Below are 22544 nucleotides of genomic sequence, written 5' to 3'. Positions count from 1 at the left end.
CATGAGGGTCTGTTTTCTTTCTCGCTTCAGCCTTGGTGGGGATGAGGCTGGTGATGCTGATTTGACTCATTCTTCAATACATGCTCTCACACCTGGCCTCAAGTGGTTTGTTCATCCCCTTTTCAAATTGGGAAGAGGATACTGAGCCATCTTCATCGCTTTCTAGACCCATTCCATGCAGCCATGGGGTCTGCCCCCTCAGGGCAGTCCTGGCCCCTGCCAGTCTGCCCCCACACGTCTTCCTCAGCATTGAGAGGACTGCTGGAGTCTGAAGGCAAATTCAGCACCAGGCCCAATGGGAAGTGCCTGCCACTGCAGCTGTGACAGAGGGACCACAAGGACAAGGGAGCCCCCAAAGCTGAACCATGACCATGTCGCTCTGCCAGCAAAGGTTTTCCAGGTCAGTAACTCCCTGCTCCCCTCCATGCCCAACACTGACCCACCAAAGGGATACTCACAGAAACCAAAATGTCCTCTTTAATCTGTCCATGCTCTGAAATGTGAACCAGAAACGAACACAACCTAACCTGGGGTCAAATCCCACTGAGCTCAGCACAGAGTGGGAGAGCTCCTTCCTTTCCCCCTCCGGCCTTTAGGGGTATCCTACCAGCTGCACAGGGGACCAACACAGCAGGTAGATGCACAGCCCCCTCCTGGCCCTCCTCCCACCGTTCTCAGGGCCACGGGAGGAGACATCCTCCCCACTGTGCTCTCTTCTGGGAAGTCAGAGACGATCTGTTAGCTGAAAAAGATCTCCCTGACGTATTTCAGGACATCGTCCCCTGAGTCCTCCCCGCCTGTCCTCTCTGCGTCAGCACCAGCACCAGGAGGGGGTGGAAGTGCCGGACCGTGGTCACTGCCTCCATCCGTGTTGGCCGTGCTTCCAGGAACCTCGTCTGGTGTTGGTGGGAGCTCCTGCTCCTCTTCGCTCCTGGACCGGGCCTTCTCTTCACCTTCCTCACACTGCAGATTCTGACCAGAGGGAAAACAACAAGGGCCGGCCGTGCGTGACTTCACGCCGGGAGCACCCCAAGGACTAGGAGGGCAGCCCACCATCCCCGTGAGCCACGCCTCGCCAGGCCCCAGGTCCGCGGTTCTGCTCTCCAGCGCCCGGCAGGCTGCAAAGGCAGCAGCGCTGCCGGGACAGAGAGCAGGGGGCCAGGAAAGCCATGCGGCACCCGGCAGCGCCCTCCGAACTGCCTAGAGAGGGGCCTCCAGGCACCGCGGGCAGCAGCGCTCCCTGCCCTTCCTCCGAAGCTCTGCCGCCCGGCCGTGCTCCGGTTCGGCCAGGGCCGCGTCCCCACCCTCGGGGGTCCCAGCTCACCTCGGCCAGGACCGCCAGGGCCACCTCCACCAGCTCTGCCTCGTTCATGCAGTACAGCGCCGCCGGCCTGGGCAGTGCACAGGGGACGCTCAGTGCGGGCAGCGCCCGGCCTCGCCCTCCCGCCCGCCGCCCCAGCCGCTTCCCCGCACAGCGGCGCTACCTGCGCCCCGCCGCCGCCCGCCGCCGCCCGGCCCTGGGAGACGGGGCCGCCGCCGCCCGCTCGTCCCCCGCCGCTCCCATCCAGGCCGGCAGCTGCCGCCGCCGCGCGCCCGCTGCCATGCCCACGCGGGGCGGTGCCGCCGGGGCGCCTTCCGCCCGTCACGGCCGAGACGGCTTCTTTGCCCGACCGGGAGCGCAGGGGAGCTGGGAAAGCAGGCCCAAGCCGCCCTAAAACCCGAGTCACGACACAGCCCCGTGACTGATCAGGCAGGCCGGCGGTGAGGGAGGCTGCGCGCCCCTCAATATTCCGTCAAGCAGTAAACATGACTCTGGGCCAGCGGCGGAGCAGATGGCACGTTTGGAACGAGCCGTGCCAGCCTCCGAGCCCCGCGGGCGGCCATGCGAGCCGGGCCCGGCGCCGCCCCCGAGGGCTCCGTTGGCGTCCCGCGCCGACGCCCCGAGTGCGCCCGCCGCTGCCCGCGCGCCCCCTGCAGGCCTGGGCGCGCAGCGCAGCCGCGGGGGACCCGGCAGCGCCGCTCTGCCGGGGAGCGACGGGAGCCTGGGCCAAGGATGGAGTAAAAGCCCCTCCGGGAATACTGCATGTTGAGCATTGTTCTAGCAAAACATGTTCGTTCCTTCCCTCCGGCTTCTGGCACGGTATCACTGTTGTGCTAATGCATAATTTTGCAGAGCAGCCTTCAGGTGGCGCAAGTTTTTTATACTTTCCCTGCTTGGGGGTTTTTGTTCTGCTTTAAGTTCTACTTGTGAAGCAAACCTGAAAGCAGTGTCTCTACAGGAATCTCATTTAACCCTCTCTGAGGGCTGGAAGATAACATCTGGAAGAAAGCTACATCCATGTTAGTGTTCAAGGCCTGGTTGAATGGGGCTTTGGACAATCTGGTCTAGTGGAAGGTGGCCATGCCCATGGCAGAGTTGGAACTAGAAGAGCTTTAGGTCCCGTCCGACCCACACCATTCTATAATTTTGTGATTCTAAATTCTAAAACACCTATGCAATGTAGCCAACCCTGCAGGGCTTGGAACACAGCCACAATCTTTCTTGGTCTTTTGAGAGGCCAACAAAGGCTGCCATTTGAGAGCTCTCTAACCTCCCAGATTAACCCTGGGAATTCCTGAAGCCAGTTTGAAGTCAGCACTGGATTTGAGGAGACATTAGCTGAGACTGGCATAAAGAGCAGCTGCACCATTAGTATCACATCCCACTGAGGTGGAAACCCTGTATTTCAATGTCAGTCTGGCAGGGGACTTGTTAATCTTGGAGTCCCTTGAAATGGAACGTGAAGTTTTCTGATGAGTGTACTCAGCAGGAGCAAGTTACTCCATGGACAACAGGTACCTGGAGCATGAATATGCCTGTAGTGAGGATTTCAGTATCCAGCAGTGTTGCCCTTTAACAGCTGTCTATGTGTATGGCTACCCATACAGCTCCTGAATGGCTGTTCATTTTCCAGCAGTGTATGCTCTGCCAAGGAACAACAGTACCATTAAACTCCCAATACAGGCCAAGGACATAAGCAGCAGAAAGCTCCATGGCAATGTGTAAGCAGGTGAAATGTATGTGCTTAGTCCATTCAAAGACTATGAGCACAGCACTTGCCCTGACGTTGGGGGGCTTAGGGGGAGAGACAGCTCCAGTGACAGAGTGCCCTATACAGCAGGGCCAGACTGGTCTCAGCCTTCCTCCTCCTATCCACCATCACGTAGCTGCTAGGAATTACGTAGCTTCTGAACTCCAGCACAAGTATTTCAAAGTCTGACTCAGGATTTTTGCTCTGGTTGGTAGCCAGATACCTACAGCAAGGTAACAAAATACGCCCAAACAAAGGCAGTTGTTTTCATTCCTGGATGCCTGGGTTTACCCTGGTGTGCAGATGTGGTGGAACCGCGTGGTAAAACACAAGGGCTTTTTTGCATGCAGGAGACTTGGCACAGGAGGGTGCCTTCACCACCCTCCATGTTTTGCAGCAACTGCTGAACAAACCACAGAGTTCAAATGCAAGGGAATATTTTCTTTTTATGGAAAAAACCCAAATAAAAACAAACTAACAAAATCATAACAAATGTTATACCCAAAGAATACTCTGTTTTCTCATCAGCTTTTCCAGTTCGAGTCATTGTCATGCACTGTGCTGCCTCATGCTTGCTTCCTCCAGCCTCAACTTCTTCTGCAGAACCCTGACGTGACCACAGCCTTTTAGCCACGTGCTACTCAAGAGTCCCTAACAGAGGGAAGTCCAGCTGCCACAATGGATTAGTGGAGACTTATTTTTCAGTGCTGCCACTGATCCAGTCCCATACTGGCATTCTGTTGCACAATGGTTTGGCAGATGCATTTATCAAGAGGCAAAAGCTACAATGCAAAGAGGGACTTTGCTTTGCCTTCTCTCCCATGCAGTTTGTTCCTGTGAGTTAACACTGGTTTTGTCAAATCTATTGCTCTTTCCCCCTTCAGTACTGTCCAGGTTAAGACTTTTGAGCCAGTAAGGTTGTTAATTTAATTTTCCCATCCATAGAAGCAGTGAGGCACGTCCCGCAGTCCATGGCTGTGCTCCAGTCCACTGTGACAACTGGAGCTCGGTGTCCTCCCAGGGAAAGGCAGCTCTCCAGAACCTTTTCCTCACCATTTAACTAAAAAGAAGGAAAGCGTAAGATTTTAATGAGGTAAGTTTCTGCAGTGGGGGGCAATGCACCCGACAAGACAAGCCAAAGCCTGATAGAGACTCCATATCTCTAAAAGCATGCTTAAGTAAGCAGAAAATCAGAGAGATACTGACACGTGTGTAGCACATACATGAAAGGAAGCTTCCAGTCTCACTACAGAAGCATGTGTTCTCAAGCAGCTCAACTTTTGCCATTAGCTGAACCGCAGTAATTAAACAAGGCAGGCTAAGAGCATACTCTGATGGGAAGCACATAAGCCTAAGCTATAGCTCGTGTTAGTTCAGGTGCTCTGAGTGCCCCAGATGCAAAGTGAAAATTCCATCTAATCTGCCTTGCAAGAGCATGGGCATGTGATCAGTAAAATTTGTTACTGAAGCACAGAAATTTGGGCACTCAGGACCATTCAGCCTTACCCTTTGTTTAATTTCAGTACTCAGTAAGGGAAGAGAATGAGGCTGGGTCTAACACAGAATCAGCAGGCACAGAAGGCAGATTGAACATAAGCACCTATCAACAATCATGCATTTTGCACTGAACTGGCATGCATCCATATATTAAAAAATTATTAAAACTTTGTCTTAGGCACTTGGACACTAAAAACTAAGCTTTAAGAAGGAGCACAAATACTCCAGCTACATACACAGGACCCAAACACTTGCTGTACACCATACACTGCTAAAATACAGAGTGTGTGAAACTGAGCAGCAACTTTGACGGAGCAAGGATGGGTACGTGCTGCTTAAGAACTTCCAGTGGCTGCTGTTGCACCCTTGTAGTTAACAGGAGTTTGTATGGATACTTAAAGAGTACTCCCCATCACTTCTCAGACTTACCTTAAAAATTACTCCCCCAGTAGAAGAACATGTCAACATGTAATTGCCCTCAGAGTCAAAAGCAAAAAGTCGTCCTCGTGGGAACTGTACTTGCTTGTAGCCACTGTACCCGGATAGAATAAAAGGACCTGTAGCTTCCCTGGGAAGGTCATACTCAGACACCTTCAAACCACTTTTATGGATATTCCACTGAATAAACTAGAATGAGAAAAAGAGATGACAAAGGCCTATAATGAAATTAACTGGGATGCAAGTACAGTTGCCTTTTTTTGCTTTTAAGCAAAATAGTGGGTATTCCTCACAAATGGAAGATGACCTTTTGGCATCTATCTAATCTAAGTGGCTAGATTAATAAAACACAGGCTGCAAAGGTTGTAAGAGTGCCTTCTCTCCAGGCAAAGATATGCCCTGCCTTCCTCAAGCAGTACTGCCTATGTGTCCTTCCACACTCCATGCAGAATTCTGGTGAGAATTATTTAACTCCTCAGTCAAGGTCCCTCCCTGAGCCACACCTCTACTGCTGGAGACTGAGGAACTGCAGAAATTGAGTATTTATTATAAACAACAGGGAGCTGCTGATGAGATTTATGCAAAGTGGTCAAGGATATGCTTCCCTGTGAATCCCAGATCTCAAATGTGGTGATCTCAGGGGCAGAGAAAGGCCATCCTCACATGGACTATCTAGGAAAGGGATGTCACCAGCAGTAGGATTTGCACACAAGGTCCAAGACAGCTCCAACTATTAATACGTTTTTCAGCCACTCTCTCTGCAGATTGCATGGAGCAGGGTGGTACTGCACACCTAAGACTGCAATTACCAGCCCACATTTCATCCAGAATCTGAGCGTATCTTTACAATTGTCCCCACTATATGGAGAAGATTCCAGAAGTGGTCTCTGCCAGTTGACCAGTAGGTCATCTATAGCTTACCTTGCCATCTTCGCCTATGCTGTAGACTGTATTCTCATCATAGCTGAACTCGACGGAGTAAACTTCCCCATCATGTGCCTTCCAGCTCATGGCACACTCGTGCTGCTGCATATCTGAGGGGAGAACCAGTGCTGAATACTCCTTGTACTCACACAGAGACCTCAGGAACATAAAAAATCTCTTTGATGAAAACATAAAAGAGACCTTTTATGTTCCTGAGGTCTCTTGTGGCAGCCCTCCAAACCAGCCTGGGGGAGCCCAATCCAGTCCCAGCACCCTGTGCCTATACTTCTGCTTTCACTCTGGCCCCAAAACTCATTATCTATAACTACTCAACTTTACAGGCCTGCTCACACATGCCACTGTCAACTGCAGGCATTCTGCATCCAAGCACCACTGGCACTCCTCCTCCCCTTGTTATCCTGCCCATTCTCCCAGCTGCTAACAGCTCTGTCCTCCCAAAGACCTGGGACTGCAGCCTCCACCTGTGCCAGAAGCAGATTCCCCATTCAAAGGTAAGAGGCCTGAACTGTCTTCATTGCAAGAATAGGCTGAAAAGGACAAAAACCTCAGAAACGGAAATTGCTCCCAGAAGGATGACTGATGTGAAGCCCTTGCACTCAAATGGAAGGTCTCACATTAATTGCTTTCCTCACAACTCAGCCTCTTAGTGGTACTGCTATCTGGCACAGCACAAGACCACATGGCTTAAAGGCAAATTCACTCTCCTCTTCCGCAGGAGAGAAACAACAAATCCAGCAGCACTATCACTCCAGCCAATGTCCTCCAGAAAAAGCCTATGTCAATTCACTCCTGAGAGCTCCTGCAGAGACAATGGCTCCCACCCTGGTCTCCAAGCATATCCTACAGCTGCCTCCCTGCTAGGGGCAGCCAACTGAGGACTAGGGGCCACCTCACTGCTCAGTTTCACAGAAATATTTATGTTAGAAAAAACCTCCAAAATAATCAAGCCCAACTACTTTAACACAGCCAAGTGCACCACTAAACTATACCCTTAAGTGCCACATCTGTAATATCTTTAAATACTTCCAGGGATGGTGACTGCAGCACTCCTGGGCAGCCTGCTCCAGTGCTTGACAATCCCCTTTGGTGATAGAAGCTTTCCTAATATCCGATCTAAACCCTCCCTGATGCAGCTTGAGACTGTTTCTTCCTGTCCTTGTTACCTGAGAGAAAAGACTGACCCCCACCTGGCTACAACATCCTTTCAGGTAGTTGTAGAATGCAGTAAGGTGTCCCCTCAGTTTCCTTTACCATGAGCTAAAGAATGCCAGCTCCTGCAGCCGCTCCTCATGTGCTCCAGACCCTTCATCAGCTTTGGTTTTGTTCTTTTGACACGTTCCAGCCCCGCAATGTCTTTCACGTAGTGAGAGGCCCAAAACTGAACATGCTGTTTGAGGTGCAACCTCAGCAGTGCCAGGTGCAGGGGGACAATGACTTCCCTCATCCTGCTGGCCCCACTATTTGTGATACAAGCCCGGATGCCAGTCTTGTCTGCCTGGCCTAACAGCTGGCTATCAACCAATACCCTCAGGTCCCTTTCCACCATACCAAAGAGACGAACAATCCCATCTGCAGCCCCGGTGACCAGAAGGTTGCCATTGTGGTTGAAGGCTGTGCAGTTAATAGCAATGGGCTCAGGCTCCAGGGAGAACTGCAGCTGGAAGGGAAAATCTGCATTAATGCTAAGAAATGGAGCTGGGGGTGCTGAAGAGCTGAATTCCAGGGGAAGGAATAAAGAAAGATAGCATTTAGTAACAAGAACTCTGGTTTGGAGCCCTACACCTCTAATGACTACAGACTTCAAGGTCTGGCAGCGGCATTTTACTGTGACATTAAACCAGCAATTCACCTCAGCCTAGCCACAGCTTTCTTGGCCATGGCCTCAAGGTTGCAAAACCAGCCTCTGGCAGGCATTAGTTTGAGTATGTTGCTTTCTCCTACATGTCAGGGACAGCACTTCACTTAAAAACAGGGAAGGCAAGGGAAAGACCAGCAATGAAAACCCTTCAGTACAGCTCAACTGGAAAAACTCTGAGCAAAGGATCATTCAATCCACTTGGGATATTTCCAGTCACAAACTGTGCAGCCAGGATAGAACAAAGGCTGTGGACTATTCTGAAGAATTCCTCAGAAAAACCACAACACACCAATAAAACAAAAAAGCTTCACCCAATCCAGCAGCTACTTACATTATTTTTTATCCTGAATGTGATAGAGGGGAAAGGAGGAAGGAGGAAAAAGAAAGGTGCTGGAAAGAAAGTCAGCATGATTTAGAAAGAGGGCTCCTACACATCGAAACAGAAGACACTCATTCTCAGCAAGCAGATTGAGAAAGAAAAGAAACCCAGCAAGTACCTGCTGTTTCATCGTCTTAGTGTCCCACAGTAGCAGCTTCCCAGGAACTTGGTTCATGCTTTTGCCCCCAGAGTTGATTACTGAGAAGTCAATGTGGGAGACGAGACTCTGGGCTGCTGCAGAGCAGACAAAGGAGGCACCACTTGGGCTGCAGGCAAGCGAGAGGATCCTGAAACACAGGCACATGGTCTGAATCACCTCTCCCCTGCAGCTGTCTCAAGCAAAACACTCACCTATGAGCCCTCCCATTAAGACCCCGCAAGACAGGGTGCACTGTAAAGGAGGGCAGGATTCGTGTGCTTAGTTTTTGAGTGTCTGCCATTTAACTGAGCAGTTTCATGCTGCTCAGGCAGGGACTGCCCTCTAGGTGAAGGCTGGATAGTCCTGCAGTTGCAGAAGAGCAGAAGGAACATTGAGATGTTCACTATTAAAACCAACAACATTTATTTATATTTGCATATAGAAATCAGTATTCCAGAGTTACCTGGGCATGTCTTCATCAATGCTGATTTCACAGAGATTCTTCTTTGCTTCTGTGTCATAAAGACGAACCGTCCCAACCCCACTGCCAAGTAACAGCTTGAAACCAGCAAGGAAGTAGATGGAAAGAGTGTGAGTGAGCAGTACAACAATGCTGGCCAACAACCACCAAGACTTGGTAACTTTTTTTTCTATTTATGCATTCAGACTCTATGTATGCATTCTGCATAAATAATATTACTCCATTATGATACATCCTGTCTTCCTGTGCAATCATGCTGAGTAGGACTACCCCAAAGCCATAGAAGACAAGAGTAAAAACCCTGCTTCCCAGTGAGAAAAAAATCTAATAGGCACCGAGGTGGCATAAACACTGCTTTCTAGATCATAGCTCAACCTTATAGGATGCAAAACATGTATGGAGTCTCAACATCTAGGGGTCAAAGGAAAGAGAAGCTGAAGATTGCTAACTGTGTGCTAAAGAGAAAATCAAACGGAAGCCAACTCCTTTCACCCACCAGAGGATGAAATCATCCAGGAGAGCCCACACATGCTTTATCAGAGGTGTTACAATTTCAATTAAAATTTAAGTTATGGAGAGATGCACTATAAAAGAAAATTGAGCAAGCCAGATCTTTGTCACTTCAGTGCCTAATTTGCTGGTGAATCCTACATGTACTTCAGAATGAAGAATCTTCCTGTTAGCAAGAAGGAAATTAATTCCACAAAGCAGAGGAAACATCATCACAATAAACAAAGTGCAACAACTGCATCGACAACTTGCTTTCTAAGAGCAAAAGAAAAGACAAGCTGTAGCACCAGCTCTTCAAAGGTGGCATTTTGGGGTTAACAAGCCACACATTGTCAGTGACAAAATGCAAAAAATACTGCCTCATTTGCAGGCCAGCCTTTTCATACAGCCCTGTATCTGCCAAGAGAGGGCATGAAACACTAGCAAGAGTTCAAGAACTCAGAGGAATGCATTTAATTTAAGGCTCCTCTCTAGTACCAGAACTAGAGAAAAAGGGATATAGGAAGCATTTAAACTGCCATGTTATTTAAACAAGCTCCAAGCTCATTACACACACACAGACCCTCAGCTCTTAAGACACCAGGCTAAAACTGTCTGTGGAGCTTTTTTCACACCTGCACAAGTAAAATGCCCTCCCCCAATAACCTCTTCTCTGCTGCTGGATCAGGGTATGAGTAAAGCTCCACAGCTCTCTGTTGCAGGCCTCCCACAGGCTGTTGCCTCTGCCTGTCTTTACAAGGTGCTGTGTGATCTGTGTGAAGATGGGCATTTCCCTCAAAAGGCACTACTTCTATCCTGCAGCTGTACCCACACCACAGCTTGGGAATTTCTGATCAGGGCAAGTGGTGGTGAACTCCTTGCTCAATACAAAGCATACACTCCCCACTCTAGTTCTTCTCACATTCTAGAGGCTTTGGTTCCCTGTGTCCCATTAAAGGAGGAAACTAACTGCTGCCCCAATTTTATCCACAATGCAGCTGTCTAGAAGCAAACATGCAACACGTAGCAACACAGCCCCAAATCATCTTCTGTGCCTGCACACGCAGACTACTCACCAGCCGATCACGCTTGGTGGCCCATTCCAGGGATAGCAATGGAGATTTGGAAATGGAGGAAGCTTTCGTTTGCATTATGGGGTTAAAAGACCAGACTTTGATGACCCCATCCACATCCAAGCTGGCCACCCTCCGTCCAGAACAATCAACCCTGGGTGTAGAATGAAACTGATGGGATATTTTTCTCCCTCAAATTCTTAGATGCAACCCACTAATCCTTCGTTTCCTGGCCACACACCAGTTCCTCCTGCAGGAATTAGAACTTCTTCACACTACTTCCTGCTCACTTCACAGTAACTGGCACAAGGAAGCACACTAAGCTCCAGGTGCAAAGCATAATGCCCTTAAGCAATACCTGCTTTCCAAGGGAATTTCTTCCTGGCTAGCACTGCCCAATCATAAAAATGTCTGTCCAAAAATCTCTGTCCATTCTCACTGCACAAGCTACATGCTATTTTCAGTCACACCAACTTGACTGCCCTACAACTGAGAGCACACATCCAACATGCTGGACAGAACAGACACTGGGAGAAAGAGGCCAGACACAGCTGATCCTTCTGCAGAGGCTTCTACAAGACAGCCCTCTTCTGCCAGTGCATTACCTGCAGTACATGATGGATGAATGGTGCTCCCCATACTCCTCCTGGCTCAGGACGATGAAAGGCTGTTCCTGCCGAACCCCCACAGCCTCTGCGCTGCTGCCAGACATTTTGGTTGAAGTCTCCGTTTGCTCAGCATGCAGCTCTGAGCATGGTTCTGCCTCAGCTATGCTAGTATCTGTTTTCTTCTCAGCACTTTGGCCCTGATGGAAGAAATCTTGTGTGAAATGCAAGGAAGCAGCTCCATATCAAGCTCCCCAGCTATCACAGGGTGCTGGGAGAAAAACAAAAGAAGCTGCAACAAAACAGAAGCATTGTCATACCAACACTCCTTCTGCCAGGGATCTTTCTGAGTACAAGGACCTTATGTTGCACAAATGCACTATTTAATATGACATGCTTAGTTGTTGAGTCCCTTGTATCCCCCTTCACATGCCCAGCTATATATTTTCCTGTAAGAATTAAAAGAACCACAACATTTCTAGCATACCTCAGCCAACATCAGAGGCCCATTTACATGCCATTAGAGCACAGGTTCACAAGTATATCAACATATTTCAAGAATTCTTGCATTCAGCAATATAAGTTAAGCCTGTATAATATGCAGTTCAGCAAATCTGCAAAAAAATTTAGCTCTCAAGCCCCAGGGGATGGATTATCTTCATCTGCCAGAGATTTAGACTGTGCACACTGCAGCTACCACTGCAGCCAACTGACTGATGACAACAGTAGAGCTGACACATTAGTCCAAAAGCTTAAAATCCAATTTGACAGGGCAGACAGGACAAATGGAGTTTTAGGAGGTGACAGTATCTGGATGAGACAAGATCTGCACTGAAGAAATATTTGGAAGCAGCTTAGTCTTCCCTTACCACCGGAAGTTGAACAAGAAGCAGATACAGCACATAAGGTGGTAAATAATCTGCTAGCATTTTTTTAATAAACCATCCTGTGAAAATTAAATATCCCCAAAATGGTATTGGTATTGATGGTTATGAATTCCTGTTCTGTAACACATGCCTGCCTAATTTACAGTAGCTTCTCATCAGGACCAATGGACCAAGCACTGCATAATCAAATCGTCTGAAATCACAGAGCTGGAAAAGATTGGGATATAAATCCAAGAATTATTCTGCTAGTTAATGTGGGGAGGTAACAACCAGCAAATGACACTATGTGAAAGGAACAGTGCCACCTTTCAGTTTCCTTTTTGCTCCCATGCTTTGAGTACCAGAGAAAGTTAAAGAGTATCAAGCTCCCACAAGAGCACAAGCAATCTTTACACAGCCCAAAAATCACTGCCTTAACCTGGAACATTGTAGAAAAAGGAAAGTCAAAGGAAACTTACTGGGAAATCGGGCCTTGCAATTTTCCAATCAATGCTCTTAGATGAACCATGAATAAAAAAAGTTCTCTCAAGGCCTTAAACGCTGAGTGATAAAGTAACATCTCTTTAACCAGTGCTCCCACACACAGAACAGCCACACACTGGCCAACAGGCAACAGTCCCTCAGCACTGTCTCTCCACAAGGCAGAATGTCCCATAGAGATAAAATAACAAGGGCTGAGATGCTGCCTGTGCTCTGTATTTTTTGACAACATGGCTGCTGAAAGCTGGACAACACACTGGTGAACAGATGTAGTGTGCTGACCTGCAGCAGTTAAAATCCAGGACAGTTTTATTGTTTCATTAGACTTTAAAGCAGGGCACACCCCCAGGCAAAACTGCAACAATGAAGTGCAAAAAAATTCCAAAGAGCAAATGTTGCTAGGAAAGCAATTTCCATTCCTATCCAGAAAAATTTTCTCTAAGTTTTCATTGCCCCACACAGAGCCTGCATAAACCAGCATAAGAACATACAGGAAGAGAATTCATTTCGGCTGGATGAGTGAGCCAAGTTCATGACCACTGAGGAATGGGGATTTTAACAAGTATTTGAACACAACCATTAAAAGTGAATGAAACCTTAATGAAGCCTCAGGACCAGGCTGTTGGAAAACATGGAGACAAAAGATAACTCTTCCTCCATTTGAAATACCAATACTGATTAACTTCCAGGGACATAAATAAACCAAGTGCAGAAGGAGTTGATTAACTACAGACATTAACCTTTGATACAGTTATTTCTGACAAGCAATTCCAAAGCTTAAAGGAAACACTTGCACTTGTTTAACAACTTAGTTTTACAGAAATACAAGCCTTCTGCTTCCCAGCCTTGCAGTGCAGTACCTGGAAGGTCCCTTTTGACAACAGCTCCTTCCTTTCTTTCCCATGCTCTTGCAAGCGCTTCTGCCGCTGCTGCAGAGAACTGGACTCGCCTGCCGCTAAACCACTGAAGTGACTCTTCCCATCCTTACAGCTCACTGTTCCTTCTTTTCCTTTGGCACTCTGGAAGGCAGAGAAGTGACTGGGCAAAGTTATACTCCTAGTAGGCTGTAGAACAAAGAGCAAAAGAAGCAGCAAAGCAACCAAGCATCTGCAAGGGCTCCAAAAGCTCTTAGAAAACAATAGCTGTTCTTGTGCTGCATTCAGGCCCAGCATACATTTGCAAGGCAGGAAAGGACATTTAATTTTTCAGGTGGAAGCAAAAGCTTGGAGCAGTGCCATGCTGCAAGTTAACTCCTTGGAGACTGAGCAACTTTCAGTTGAGAATTACCTGGTGATTTGTTGGTTCTTTCTTCCCCAGCAGTATACTGCTAGTCTGCAGTGGAGAAGCCCCACTTGAATGGGTTGGTCTGGAAGGGCCCTTTTTACTCTGGGAGAGAAAAGAGGACAGAAAGCCTCCCCGGGATTGAAGAGAATGTGCTGTACTCCTCTGATTGTAGGTCATATCACTAATGAAAAAAACAAAACACCACCAAATAGAGTATGAAAGTGTAGAAAGGCATCCTGATCAAAGACCACCCAGTTAAGTGAAGTGGCAGCTGTTTGAACCATTGGAAGACAGATGTTCATTTCCAAGCCAGTGAACCACTGTGCACTCAAAAACCATTTGAAAATACCCTGTTAGTGCCTGGAGCAGGTCATTATAGTTGCTGTAACCAAAAGCTCACTTCTCAGAGATGCCAGTGAGACAGTGAGCTCAAACTGTTGCTAAATCCCCTGTAGGGCCACCTAAAACTCCTTCCACTCCATCTGGTTTGTTTAGAAAGACCCTAAGGGGAAGTCAGATTTCTGTAGAACTTACTCAGATGAGATTTCCAATTCAAAGAATAAAACAGACCTATTTTGAGAGACATTCAGCATCCAATGCTTCACAGAACATCCTTTGATAATCAGCAAGTTATGTGCAACAATTTTACAGCACAGGCCCTCAATATCTCAAAATCCAGTACCAAAGAAACTAAGAGAGCTACAGCCCATTTCTATGATTATAAACACCTCCCTTCTCAGTCCACAATGGCAAGAGCAGCAGCTGCTTCCCAGAACATAACTGTGTGACCTCACTCTGCTACAGCTTCCTCTGAGAGCAGAGTGGCAGTAAGGGCAAGGGGGACACAATAAACTTCACTGTCTCTATCCACTCTTCAAGGATGGAACTGTTCTACCAAAGCTGGGCTTTGGATTAAGCAGAGACATGAAAATAAGCCACCAGAACTGGCCCACAGACTAAGAGACAAGCTGCACATGCAAGAAATGCCACTTCTTAGGCATGTTTTTCTAATTCAAATGGACAAAAATAAATAGAGGAATTAAATTACCCCATCCCTCATGTCACACTCCTCCATACATGCAGATAGCATCAGGGCTTTCCACATAGTGAAAAAAATCATATCACAAACTAAGCTCTGTAGCCTGTCCTGTGCAAAGACTGCAGAGCAGTTATCAAGATAGTTCAACAGACACTTAAGTCTATTTAATCAGACAAATTTTAGATTAAAACATTTTGTGTGTAGTACCTGCTACAACTTCTATCTGTCACTGGCAACAGGATAATTTAATCAATCCTATTCCTATCCTGTACTGGGATAAAAAAATAACAGTTAAAGAAGCTGTATCACTGCGTATGTTGCCTAAATTCCAGAGATAGGAATAAAATAGATGTAGCCACAAAATGCACTTTTAACTGCAGCAAGTTCATGAGGAATTCTGTGCATAACTGAGCCTCAAAGAGGTGAAGCTCCTTTTCCCTTAACTTTGCAAAAGCAAGAAAACATCCTTGTGCAATGATCACTTTGGGTCATACAGTATCTACAAAACAACACAGGGCATTCACCTATGGCACTGCAGGCACTCAAGTAAACTGGAATCAAGAGACAATCCACTTCATTGAAGCAATACTGCAGGTATACTGCTACCAGTGCCCTAGATGCCCAGAACACCTCGGTGCAATGCTGACAGCAGAGCAGAATCACTTCCATGCGTGCCTGGGCTCTCACTGGTTTGCAAGAACCTCCCAAATGATGGGAGAGACACCTGTCATGAATTCCATTAAACCTACTTAGGTAATAATTTCTGCCTGGATGTCTTTCTGCATTGAATCCCAGGGCAGGGCACGTGGAAATGACCCTCCAGGAACCTCCCTGACCCAACAAAGGCAGCATAGCCTGTTCCCATCTCTTCTCCTGCAGGCACTCACAGTTCAGAGTCCCCTAGTCGATCCATGTTGGCCACATATGCAGGCAACTTGTGATGCATGACTGTTTGTTCTACCTCCAGTTCCTCTTTCTTCATTCTGGAGGATTCAGCCTGCAGAGCAAACAGCTACAACAAGAGAAAAGAGCCAAATAAACACACAATCACTGACATTCACCTCCCTCCCACTCACTGAACTTGTTTACTCCTTTTATTTCAACAGCTCTAGAAGGGTGGGGAAGGAAAAAAGTTGCGCTGATTGGCTGAGCACCACATTAGTCCAATTAGTCAAAACAATCAGTACTTTACTCACATGAAAATGGAGCCTACTTAAAACCCTTCACTCCTCTCCTCAGGCTGTCCCTGTGGGGACTTTAGTGGTGCTGGGAAACAAGAGCTGGGTAGGGCAGTGCTTACCAGTCCCTCTCTATGCAGGCAGTCTGAGGCCAAGGCAATGCAGGCATGGAGCCTAGAAGATAATTTTCTTCCCACAGCCAAGGGTTTGCTGAACTGGCAGGGTGTACCAAGGTCAGTGAAACCAGGTCACCCTGAAATCCAGCTCCATACCCTGTGCAACCCCTTCCAAAGCATGAGAGTGAGACTTTTCCCTACATTATGGAGAAAGAAAACCATCTCTTTTTCCCTTCAGCAGAGAGGAACCTCAGGATGCAGCTTTCTGGAACAGAAGTGGTTTATGCCTGTGACTCTTACTCACAAGAACAGTTCCTCCAGCTTTTCTGTTTCAGTACATTTGTTTTTCAGATACATTTCTTTTTCTTTTTAATATAGATTTCTAAAGCTCATTTTTCATCCTATACTTTCTTTCCTTAAATACTATGTTGCTATTTCTGTATTTGCATTGTTTCAGGAGCATAAAACAGAATCACTACTTCATTTCAGCTGGCATAAAATTCAATATTTATTGACATCCTTTCTTAAAACCTGTATTCTAGAGGTAGCTGGGTCCCCCTCTGACCTGAGTAGTTGACTAAAAGGGAAAGTCTAGTTTTACTTCTGTCAATTTGCCAGAAAAATCTTATCCAGACTGCAAATTATATCAGCCAACACGTAAAACACAAACCATAGCTTTAATTTGACTAAAAGCAAAGAATACAAAATTTGAGGAAATAAAAGAGCTCTATTTCAAAACATATTTTATCCTCTGTCCTTATTTACTGACCATCTTTGCAGAACTCTCCTGTCAATGTTTGACTGACGTACTAACTCCATACCGTACACAGTGATAAATCTTGGGGTTTTTGCCCAAAAACTGCCTCCTTTTTGAAATCAATTATTCTATTTTACTTCAATTTTTAGGACAGTGTTGAACAGCTATTAAAACAGTACAAACAGGAAACACAACATGCAAAAATGTTTTGTAACATACACAGTGTTCTGTAACAAACTTTACTGAAGTATTCATATAGAAAGAGCTTTTCTTGGTATGTCTGAGGAAGTGAAATTAAAGTTCTGCTTACATGAATAGGCCTTCCTACTTGTATGTGATCATCCACAAGTGATCTATGGTTTAGAAAGTTCTTAAACTGCAGATTTCATAAATTTCTCTAACAGAAGTTATGCTTGGATATTACTGACCCTTATTACACCCTTTTCCTAAGTATCTGTTGATGATATGGTCAAACACAAGACATGGAGCTGGGCAACATCTTGTCTGAACCAACAGACCCTTCTTATGGTTTCGTTTACTGTAAGATCTAGAGCTGAGAAACAGACATCCACATTTCTATTAGTTGGTCTAAAGTGCACATCAAACATGTTGAAGGAGCCATTTCAGAAGTAACAGTTTCTGTCTCTTTGCCAGAATTTACTGCTCTATCAGCTAAAATCTGGAAGTGACCGAATACTATTCACAAAATCAGCCATATCTCCCTTCCAACCCATTCTATAACTCTACAACATATACCCTTAACAAGCCACCAGTTTCACCTTGTTTTGACTCTAAAGTGTAACAGAAAAGGAGTCTGTATAGTATTCAGTCACCTGTCAGACAGCACAAGGAGGGGAGACAATCACTTCCAGCAGAGGGACAGGAATATCCTAAACACACATTTCACAATATGATCACAACCCTAAGTCTACTGGACACAATTGAAAAATAAAAGACTGAAAGAATCTGCCTTAGAATAACTGCACCAAACAGAGCTCTTACAATGCTCTCAAATGGATGGAATCAATTTTACAAAACTCACATCACACAGTCAGCAGCTAAAGAGTGACCTCAGTTCTGACCTTATGCCGCAACGATTCATTTTCTTCTTGTATGAGACTGCTCCTGAGACATTCAGCTTCAAAGTTCAGTATAACTGGAACTGGTAAGCAACGTTAAAGAACATCGAGGCAATAACTTGCGTGCACCTGGCTTAATCCTAAAAGCCAGCACTCCATATTGGCCATTTATCTGTAAAAACAAAGCTCCCCAGTCCATACAATAAGCAAAAAGTACGTGCATGACCAGAAGATTAGCAACAGCTGAACTACTTAAGCCAACTTTTTACTTTGCTGTTGCACAAACTACTTCATGCGGACTTGGCAAGGATATTTAGATTTCTTTTTAGAGTCAGAAGTGGAAGGCAAGACAGGTTCTGTTACTGCTTTACTGTACACAGAAGAAACAGTTCAATATGAGCTGTATTCCAGCTGCAGCATAAGCCTGCCCATCACCAAACAAGTAAGACAGAACTCTGTAGCATGGGGCAAAAAACTTATTTCTGCCAACAATCAACTACTCTATTATAATGAGCTGTCACTAGGCAATGTTGTGAACATACTGTACCCAAAGAAGGATCTAACAGAAGACGCCAGTACAGTTACAGATTATGACCCAAGGTTGTATGCCTGTTTTGTACTATGTTAAGCAAAGAGTAAAACCATTTCAGAACAAGATGCACACAAGATTTCTAGTCACTAGCATCAGGATGAATCTGCATCAGCAACGACCACAACTGTTTTGCCCAGGGAATACAACATATCATCAGATAATTGAGCAATAATTACTCCAACATCCTCTGGTAAACACCAACTTTCTACTAAGTCTTGGCTGTAAAAAATCACCTGAAAGCAGGAAGTTCCACAGTACTATATCCTTGGCATGACTGTTTAAAATATAACACCAGGGCAAGGGAGATTTAACTATTAGTTGCAAAAAAGGATATGCATGCACTGAAATAAGACGCTCAGGAAGTTGTGCAGAGACACAATGAACGTATCTGCCCACTGGCGCGAGAAATAGGTAGCAAAGGTGGGGTTGGAGTCTGGAGCAGGGAGGAAGGGCAGGACAAACCAATCTTTCCACTCCGCCTGGTTCTGGAGCTCAGAGGCCTGCTTGAGGAAAAACTCTTGCGCCTTGTCATTGCGGCCATTCTGAAACACAGCAAGAAGAACAGAGCTCACAGTTCCATTAATGCCACCAGATTAGGTCTAGGAGCATCTGCTTTTTGTTAAGAACACAATAACAACTATTTTCACCACCCTGACACAAGCGGTTGGTTACAGATACACCAGGAAACAAAAGAATCCCAAATACACTGGGAAAAGCTCACAAATGCACTTAATCCAACCTTCTTTCTAGTCACCACAATCCTGTTTAAAGGCTGAGACCAACCGAACCAAACACACTGATTTTCAGTTAAACCAGTGCAGAGCGTACAGACGTGAGACTGGAGCATTCATATGCAGGACCAAAGTATAATTCAAATTACTCAAGTCTACAGCAGATGCTGCTTGAAAAGGTTTCCATCTGACACGTTATTCAGATAGGACTGTCATGCCTCAGGGTAAGCACATGGCAAAACAAACTATGAAAAAACACACTTCTGGAAAGATGCATGAGATTTTGACTCCTCCACCAACAGTAAGGGAATGGAACCAAGAAGAATCAAGGAGAGAATATACTCCATTGACTTTCCAGGGTTTGAACAGAAAATTTCTGTTCCATTTTAAGCTCATTATTTTCTGTTCTATTCAAAGCAAGCAAAAAGACATTCATTTTCTCTCCCACATTTCCTTGTTCTGGCTTGAATCTTGTGCTCTCTGCCAGTATCTAAGTTAACTGAGCAGGACTGAGCTAGCAGTACTGTTATATTTTCTGAGGGAAATCTGTCTTTATGTGAGTGCAAACATCTTGCACACAGCAAACCACGTTTCCCTCTTGCCCAAGTTTCCCTATCCTGCACACAAGCTTGTCACGTGAGTCTGCATCAAACTCCATACCACACTCCTAATCATGACACATGAACTGCTTGTTCCTAATCCAGCAGGCCTGGCAGAGGCTCACAAGGGTAGTTTACTCCTTTCAAAGACCAGGACCTTTATAAAGCAGAAGCCTAAACAGCCAACAGTACCTGAATAGCATGGACAAGGTAGTATCGGAATAAGCTGGTTTTGAGCTTGTTCACTGTGGGCCGATACACGTCCTCCAAACGGCTGAAAAGGCGTTGGTCCAGATAACCCCAGTAATCCCGCAGGGCAGCCAGATCGTAGCTCTGAACAAACTGCTGCAGCTGGTCCACTATCTTATCCACCTAAAGAGGGCAAAACAGGGAAGACTTCAGTCATGTGAAGGCTCTTGAGGCACAAGACTTCCTGTAACTTAGCGCTGAGCTTTAACTGCGTAAGTAGTTACGGTAGGATCCTTATGCATTAGTTGTTTTCTAATCCTGGAAACACTCTGCATTTTGTATTGGCCTCCTTCCACTCTGCAGCACTTTGCAAATGAAGGGAAAAGAAATATGACAGAGCATAGACAGATTTTGACAGAAGTATCACATTTTGTTGAATCCAGTTGATGGATTTTCTTGCAAGTAAGCAAAACTTTCTACCTCTTTTAAGAGTCAGTTGAAAATAAAAAAAATTAATGTGATTTAATATTGAAAACTCAAGTGCAGCACCTGAAAAAAGAAGTATTATTTTTAGACTAAAAGGAAAAATACCTGCATTTAGCCAACAGAAAGAGTAAGTCAGTTCTGCTCTACTGCAATCTTTGAAGCACCTTTATCTTTAGTAACATCATTTACTAACAGGACAGGCATAAAATTTTGTAAAAGGATTTTTCTCAGTCATTATGTCTCTTTGGAAATCATTTCTGCAACATGAATAAGGCAGAATGGTGGCATGGGAATAGACTTTTTGTTCAGTTGTTTCTGATGGCCAAGACAGGCATTAGAAAAAGAAAAAACTGCATCCTGTACAAAATCAAAGACTGTTTTACATGTGGTTTGCTCTCCCCTCATCAGTTAGCATTTTAGGACATACCCAACTTTTATCTCTGTGGCTTCCTACAGATATAGAAAACTGAAGTTTGTGACCCCAGCAGACCCTTCTTGGACAACAGTTCTGATTAAGTCAGCTGTTTGCCGACCTCTAAACATTAGCAAAATGCTGGTGTTTTAAAAAATAAAAGCAATGTGCTTTATTAATGATAAAAGTAGTGCTTATATCGCTGGTCAAAGAAAAATCTGACTGTTCAAAGCACTACATTTGGTGGCCAAAGGTGTTGCCACAGGAATACGAAGCTCACAAAGGACTGAAACTGTATTTTTAAGACTGGAAAATTCTGTGCCGATTTCCACAGTTTAGTCAAGGCAGCTGGTACTCAACACGTACTAACTGAAGAGCTGAGCCGTAAAGCCGCTGGATAAAAATCTCATGAGCGAGAAGAGATGCAGGTTAAAGAATGTCTTCCTGCCCTCTCGGTCAGCAGGTCTCCTCTGTTCTCGTCTCGAAGCCGAGGATCCGCTGGCGGTCACAGGTCGGACGCGGGGTCCACAGACGGCCGGGCTGGCCAGCGGCGCGGGGCGGCTGCCGGGAACCGCAGCCCCCGGTTCGGAAGGCAGCCGAGGGCATGGAGCGCCCTGTCCTGCGCTGACGGAGCTCCGGAGCCGGGAGGGAGGGAAGCCTTCAAGCGGCTACAAGTCCCCGTCAGGAGGCTGCGCGCCCAAAGGCGGCGGCAGGGCGGGCCGGGCGCCCCCGGGATGCGGGGATCCCGCCCCTACGGCCGGCCGGGCCCCGGCGCCCAGCCCAGCCCACCGGGGCCGGGGCGGCCGCTCCCGCGGAGAACTGCGAGGGCTCCCCCCGCCGCCAGGCCCGCACCCCTCGCCCAGCCCCTGGAGCGCGGAGAGGCGCCCGCGGCCCGCCCGGGGAGCGCGTCCTCCCCGGGGTACCCGCGCCCAGCGCCCCGCCGGGAACGGGGACGCGGTCGCCACTCACCCGGAAACCCTTCTCCCGGTCCGCCTTGATCTCGGCGTCCAGCTGCTTCAGGGCGGCGGTGAAGCCGCGGAAGAGCAGATATTCCCGCACCAACTCGTCCGTGCGTTCCGCCGCCGCCGCCATGGGGGCCCCGCGGCGCCGCCGGCTCCGCCCGCCCACGGGCGGGGCGGGGATGGCCCGACCCGGCCCAGCCCAACGCTAGGGGGACTACAGCTCCCAGCGTGCCTTGCCCGCCCCCCCCTTCCGCCTCTTCCCTTCTCTTGCCCTGCCCCACGCCCCACCCCGCTGGCGCCTCCAGCCCGCGTTTATCCCGCCTTCTGATTGGCCGCCGCCGGGCACCGGCTGCGTGCCGATTGGCCGTCCGCCACGTGTTGCTTGGCGCGGGCGGCAGAGGCGCGGCGGCGGGGGCGGGGTCCGGGCGGTGCGAATGGATTGATCGATTGATTGATAGTCTGAGCGATCCCAGAGGGACCCGGCGCGGCGCCTCACGGGCTTCCCCCGGCCGGCCTGTCCCGCCCGACCTCAGAAGGAGCAGCGGGGGCGGGCACTCATACCTCTAGGGTGTGCTTGCGGTTGGTAGCGAGGCAGGGGGCATTAATCCAGTGGAAGGCCGGGAAGGGCTTTTCCAGGGGGGCGCCTCAGGCTGTGTCAGGCCGGCGGGGCAGCTGCAGCAGGCCCGGCTGGGCCTGGATTTGGCCCTCTCCTGCAAGAGTATGTCTGTTGACGTTGCCCACACCACTGTGTCACAATTTATTGGGGAAAAAAAAAATT

At 47.4% G+C, this 22544-nt stretch overlaps 2 protein-coding genes across 2 annotated transcripts; both read right to left on the bottom strand.

The window, feature by feature from the left end:
* Positions 1–459: 459 nt before the first annotated feature.
* On the bottom strand, positions 460–1694 carry CYREN (cell cycle regulator of NHEJ). The gene is made up of 3 exons (XM_066183480.1): positions 1485–1694; positions 1325–1391; positions 460–972 (listed from the first exon to the last, which is right to left on the bottom strand). Exons 1-3 carry the CDS (start codon positions 1601–1603, stop codon positions 739–741), a joined length of 420 nt encoding a protein of 139 aa, XP_066039577.1. The 5' UTR covers positions 1604–1694; the 3' UTR covers positions 460–738.
* A 1803-nt stretch (positions 1695–3497) lies between these two features.
* On the bottom strand, positions 3498–21922 carry WDR91 (WD repeat domain 91). Its single transcript, XM_066183476.1, has 15 exons — positions 21774–21922; positions 19910–20089; positions 18723–18929; positions 17799–17882; positions 15553–15677; positions 13630–13807; positions 13203–13361; positions 10976–11175; positions 10374–10524; positions 8791–8885; positions 8307–8475; positions 7500–7608; positions 5928–6040; positions 4998–5195; positions 3498–4131 (listed from the first exon to the last, which is right to left on the bottom strand). The coding sequence occupies exons 1-15, from the start codon at positions 21894–21896 to the stop codon at positions 3967–3969; spliced, it is 2256 nt and encodes a 751-aa protein (XP_066039573.1). The 5' UTR covers positions 21897–21922; the 3' UTR covers positions 3498–3966.
* Between the last annotated feature and the right edge of the window lie 622 nt (positions 21923–22544).

This window comes from Chamaea fasciata, unplaced genomic scaffold (assembly GCF_029207755.1).
Source record: "Chamaea fasciata isolate MVZ Bird 193981 ecotype frontalis unplaced genomic scaffold, bChaFas1.0.hap1 SCAF_5, whole genome shotgun sequence".
Taxonomy (NCBI): domain Eukaryota; kingdom Metazoa; phylum Chordata; class Aves; order Passeriformes; family Sylviidae; genus Chamaea; species Chamaea fasciata.
This window is presented reverse-complemented; position numbering and strand designations above follow the sequence as displayed.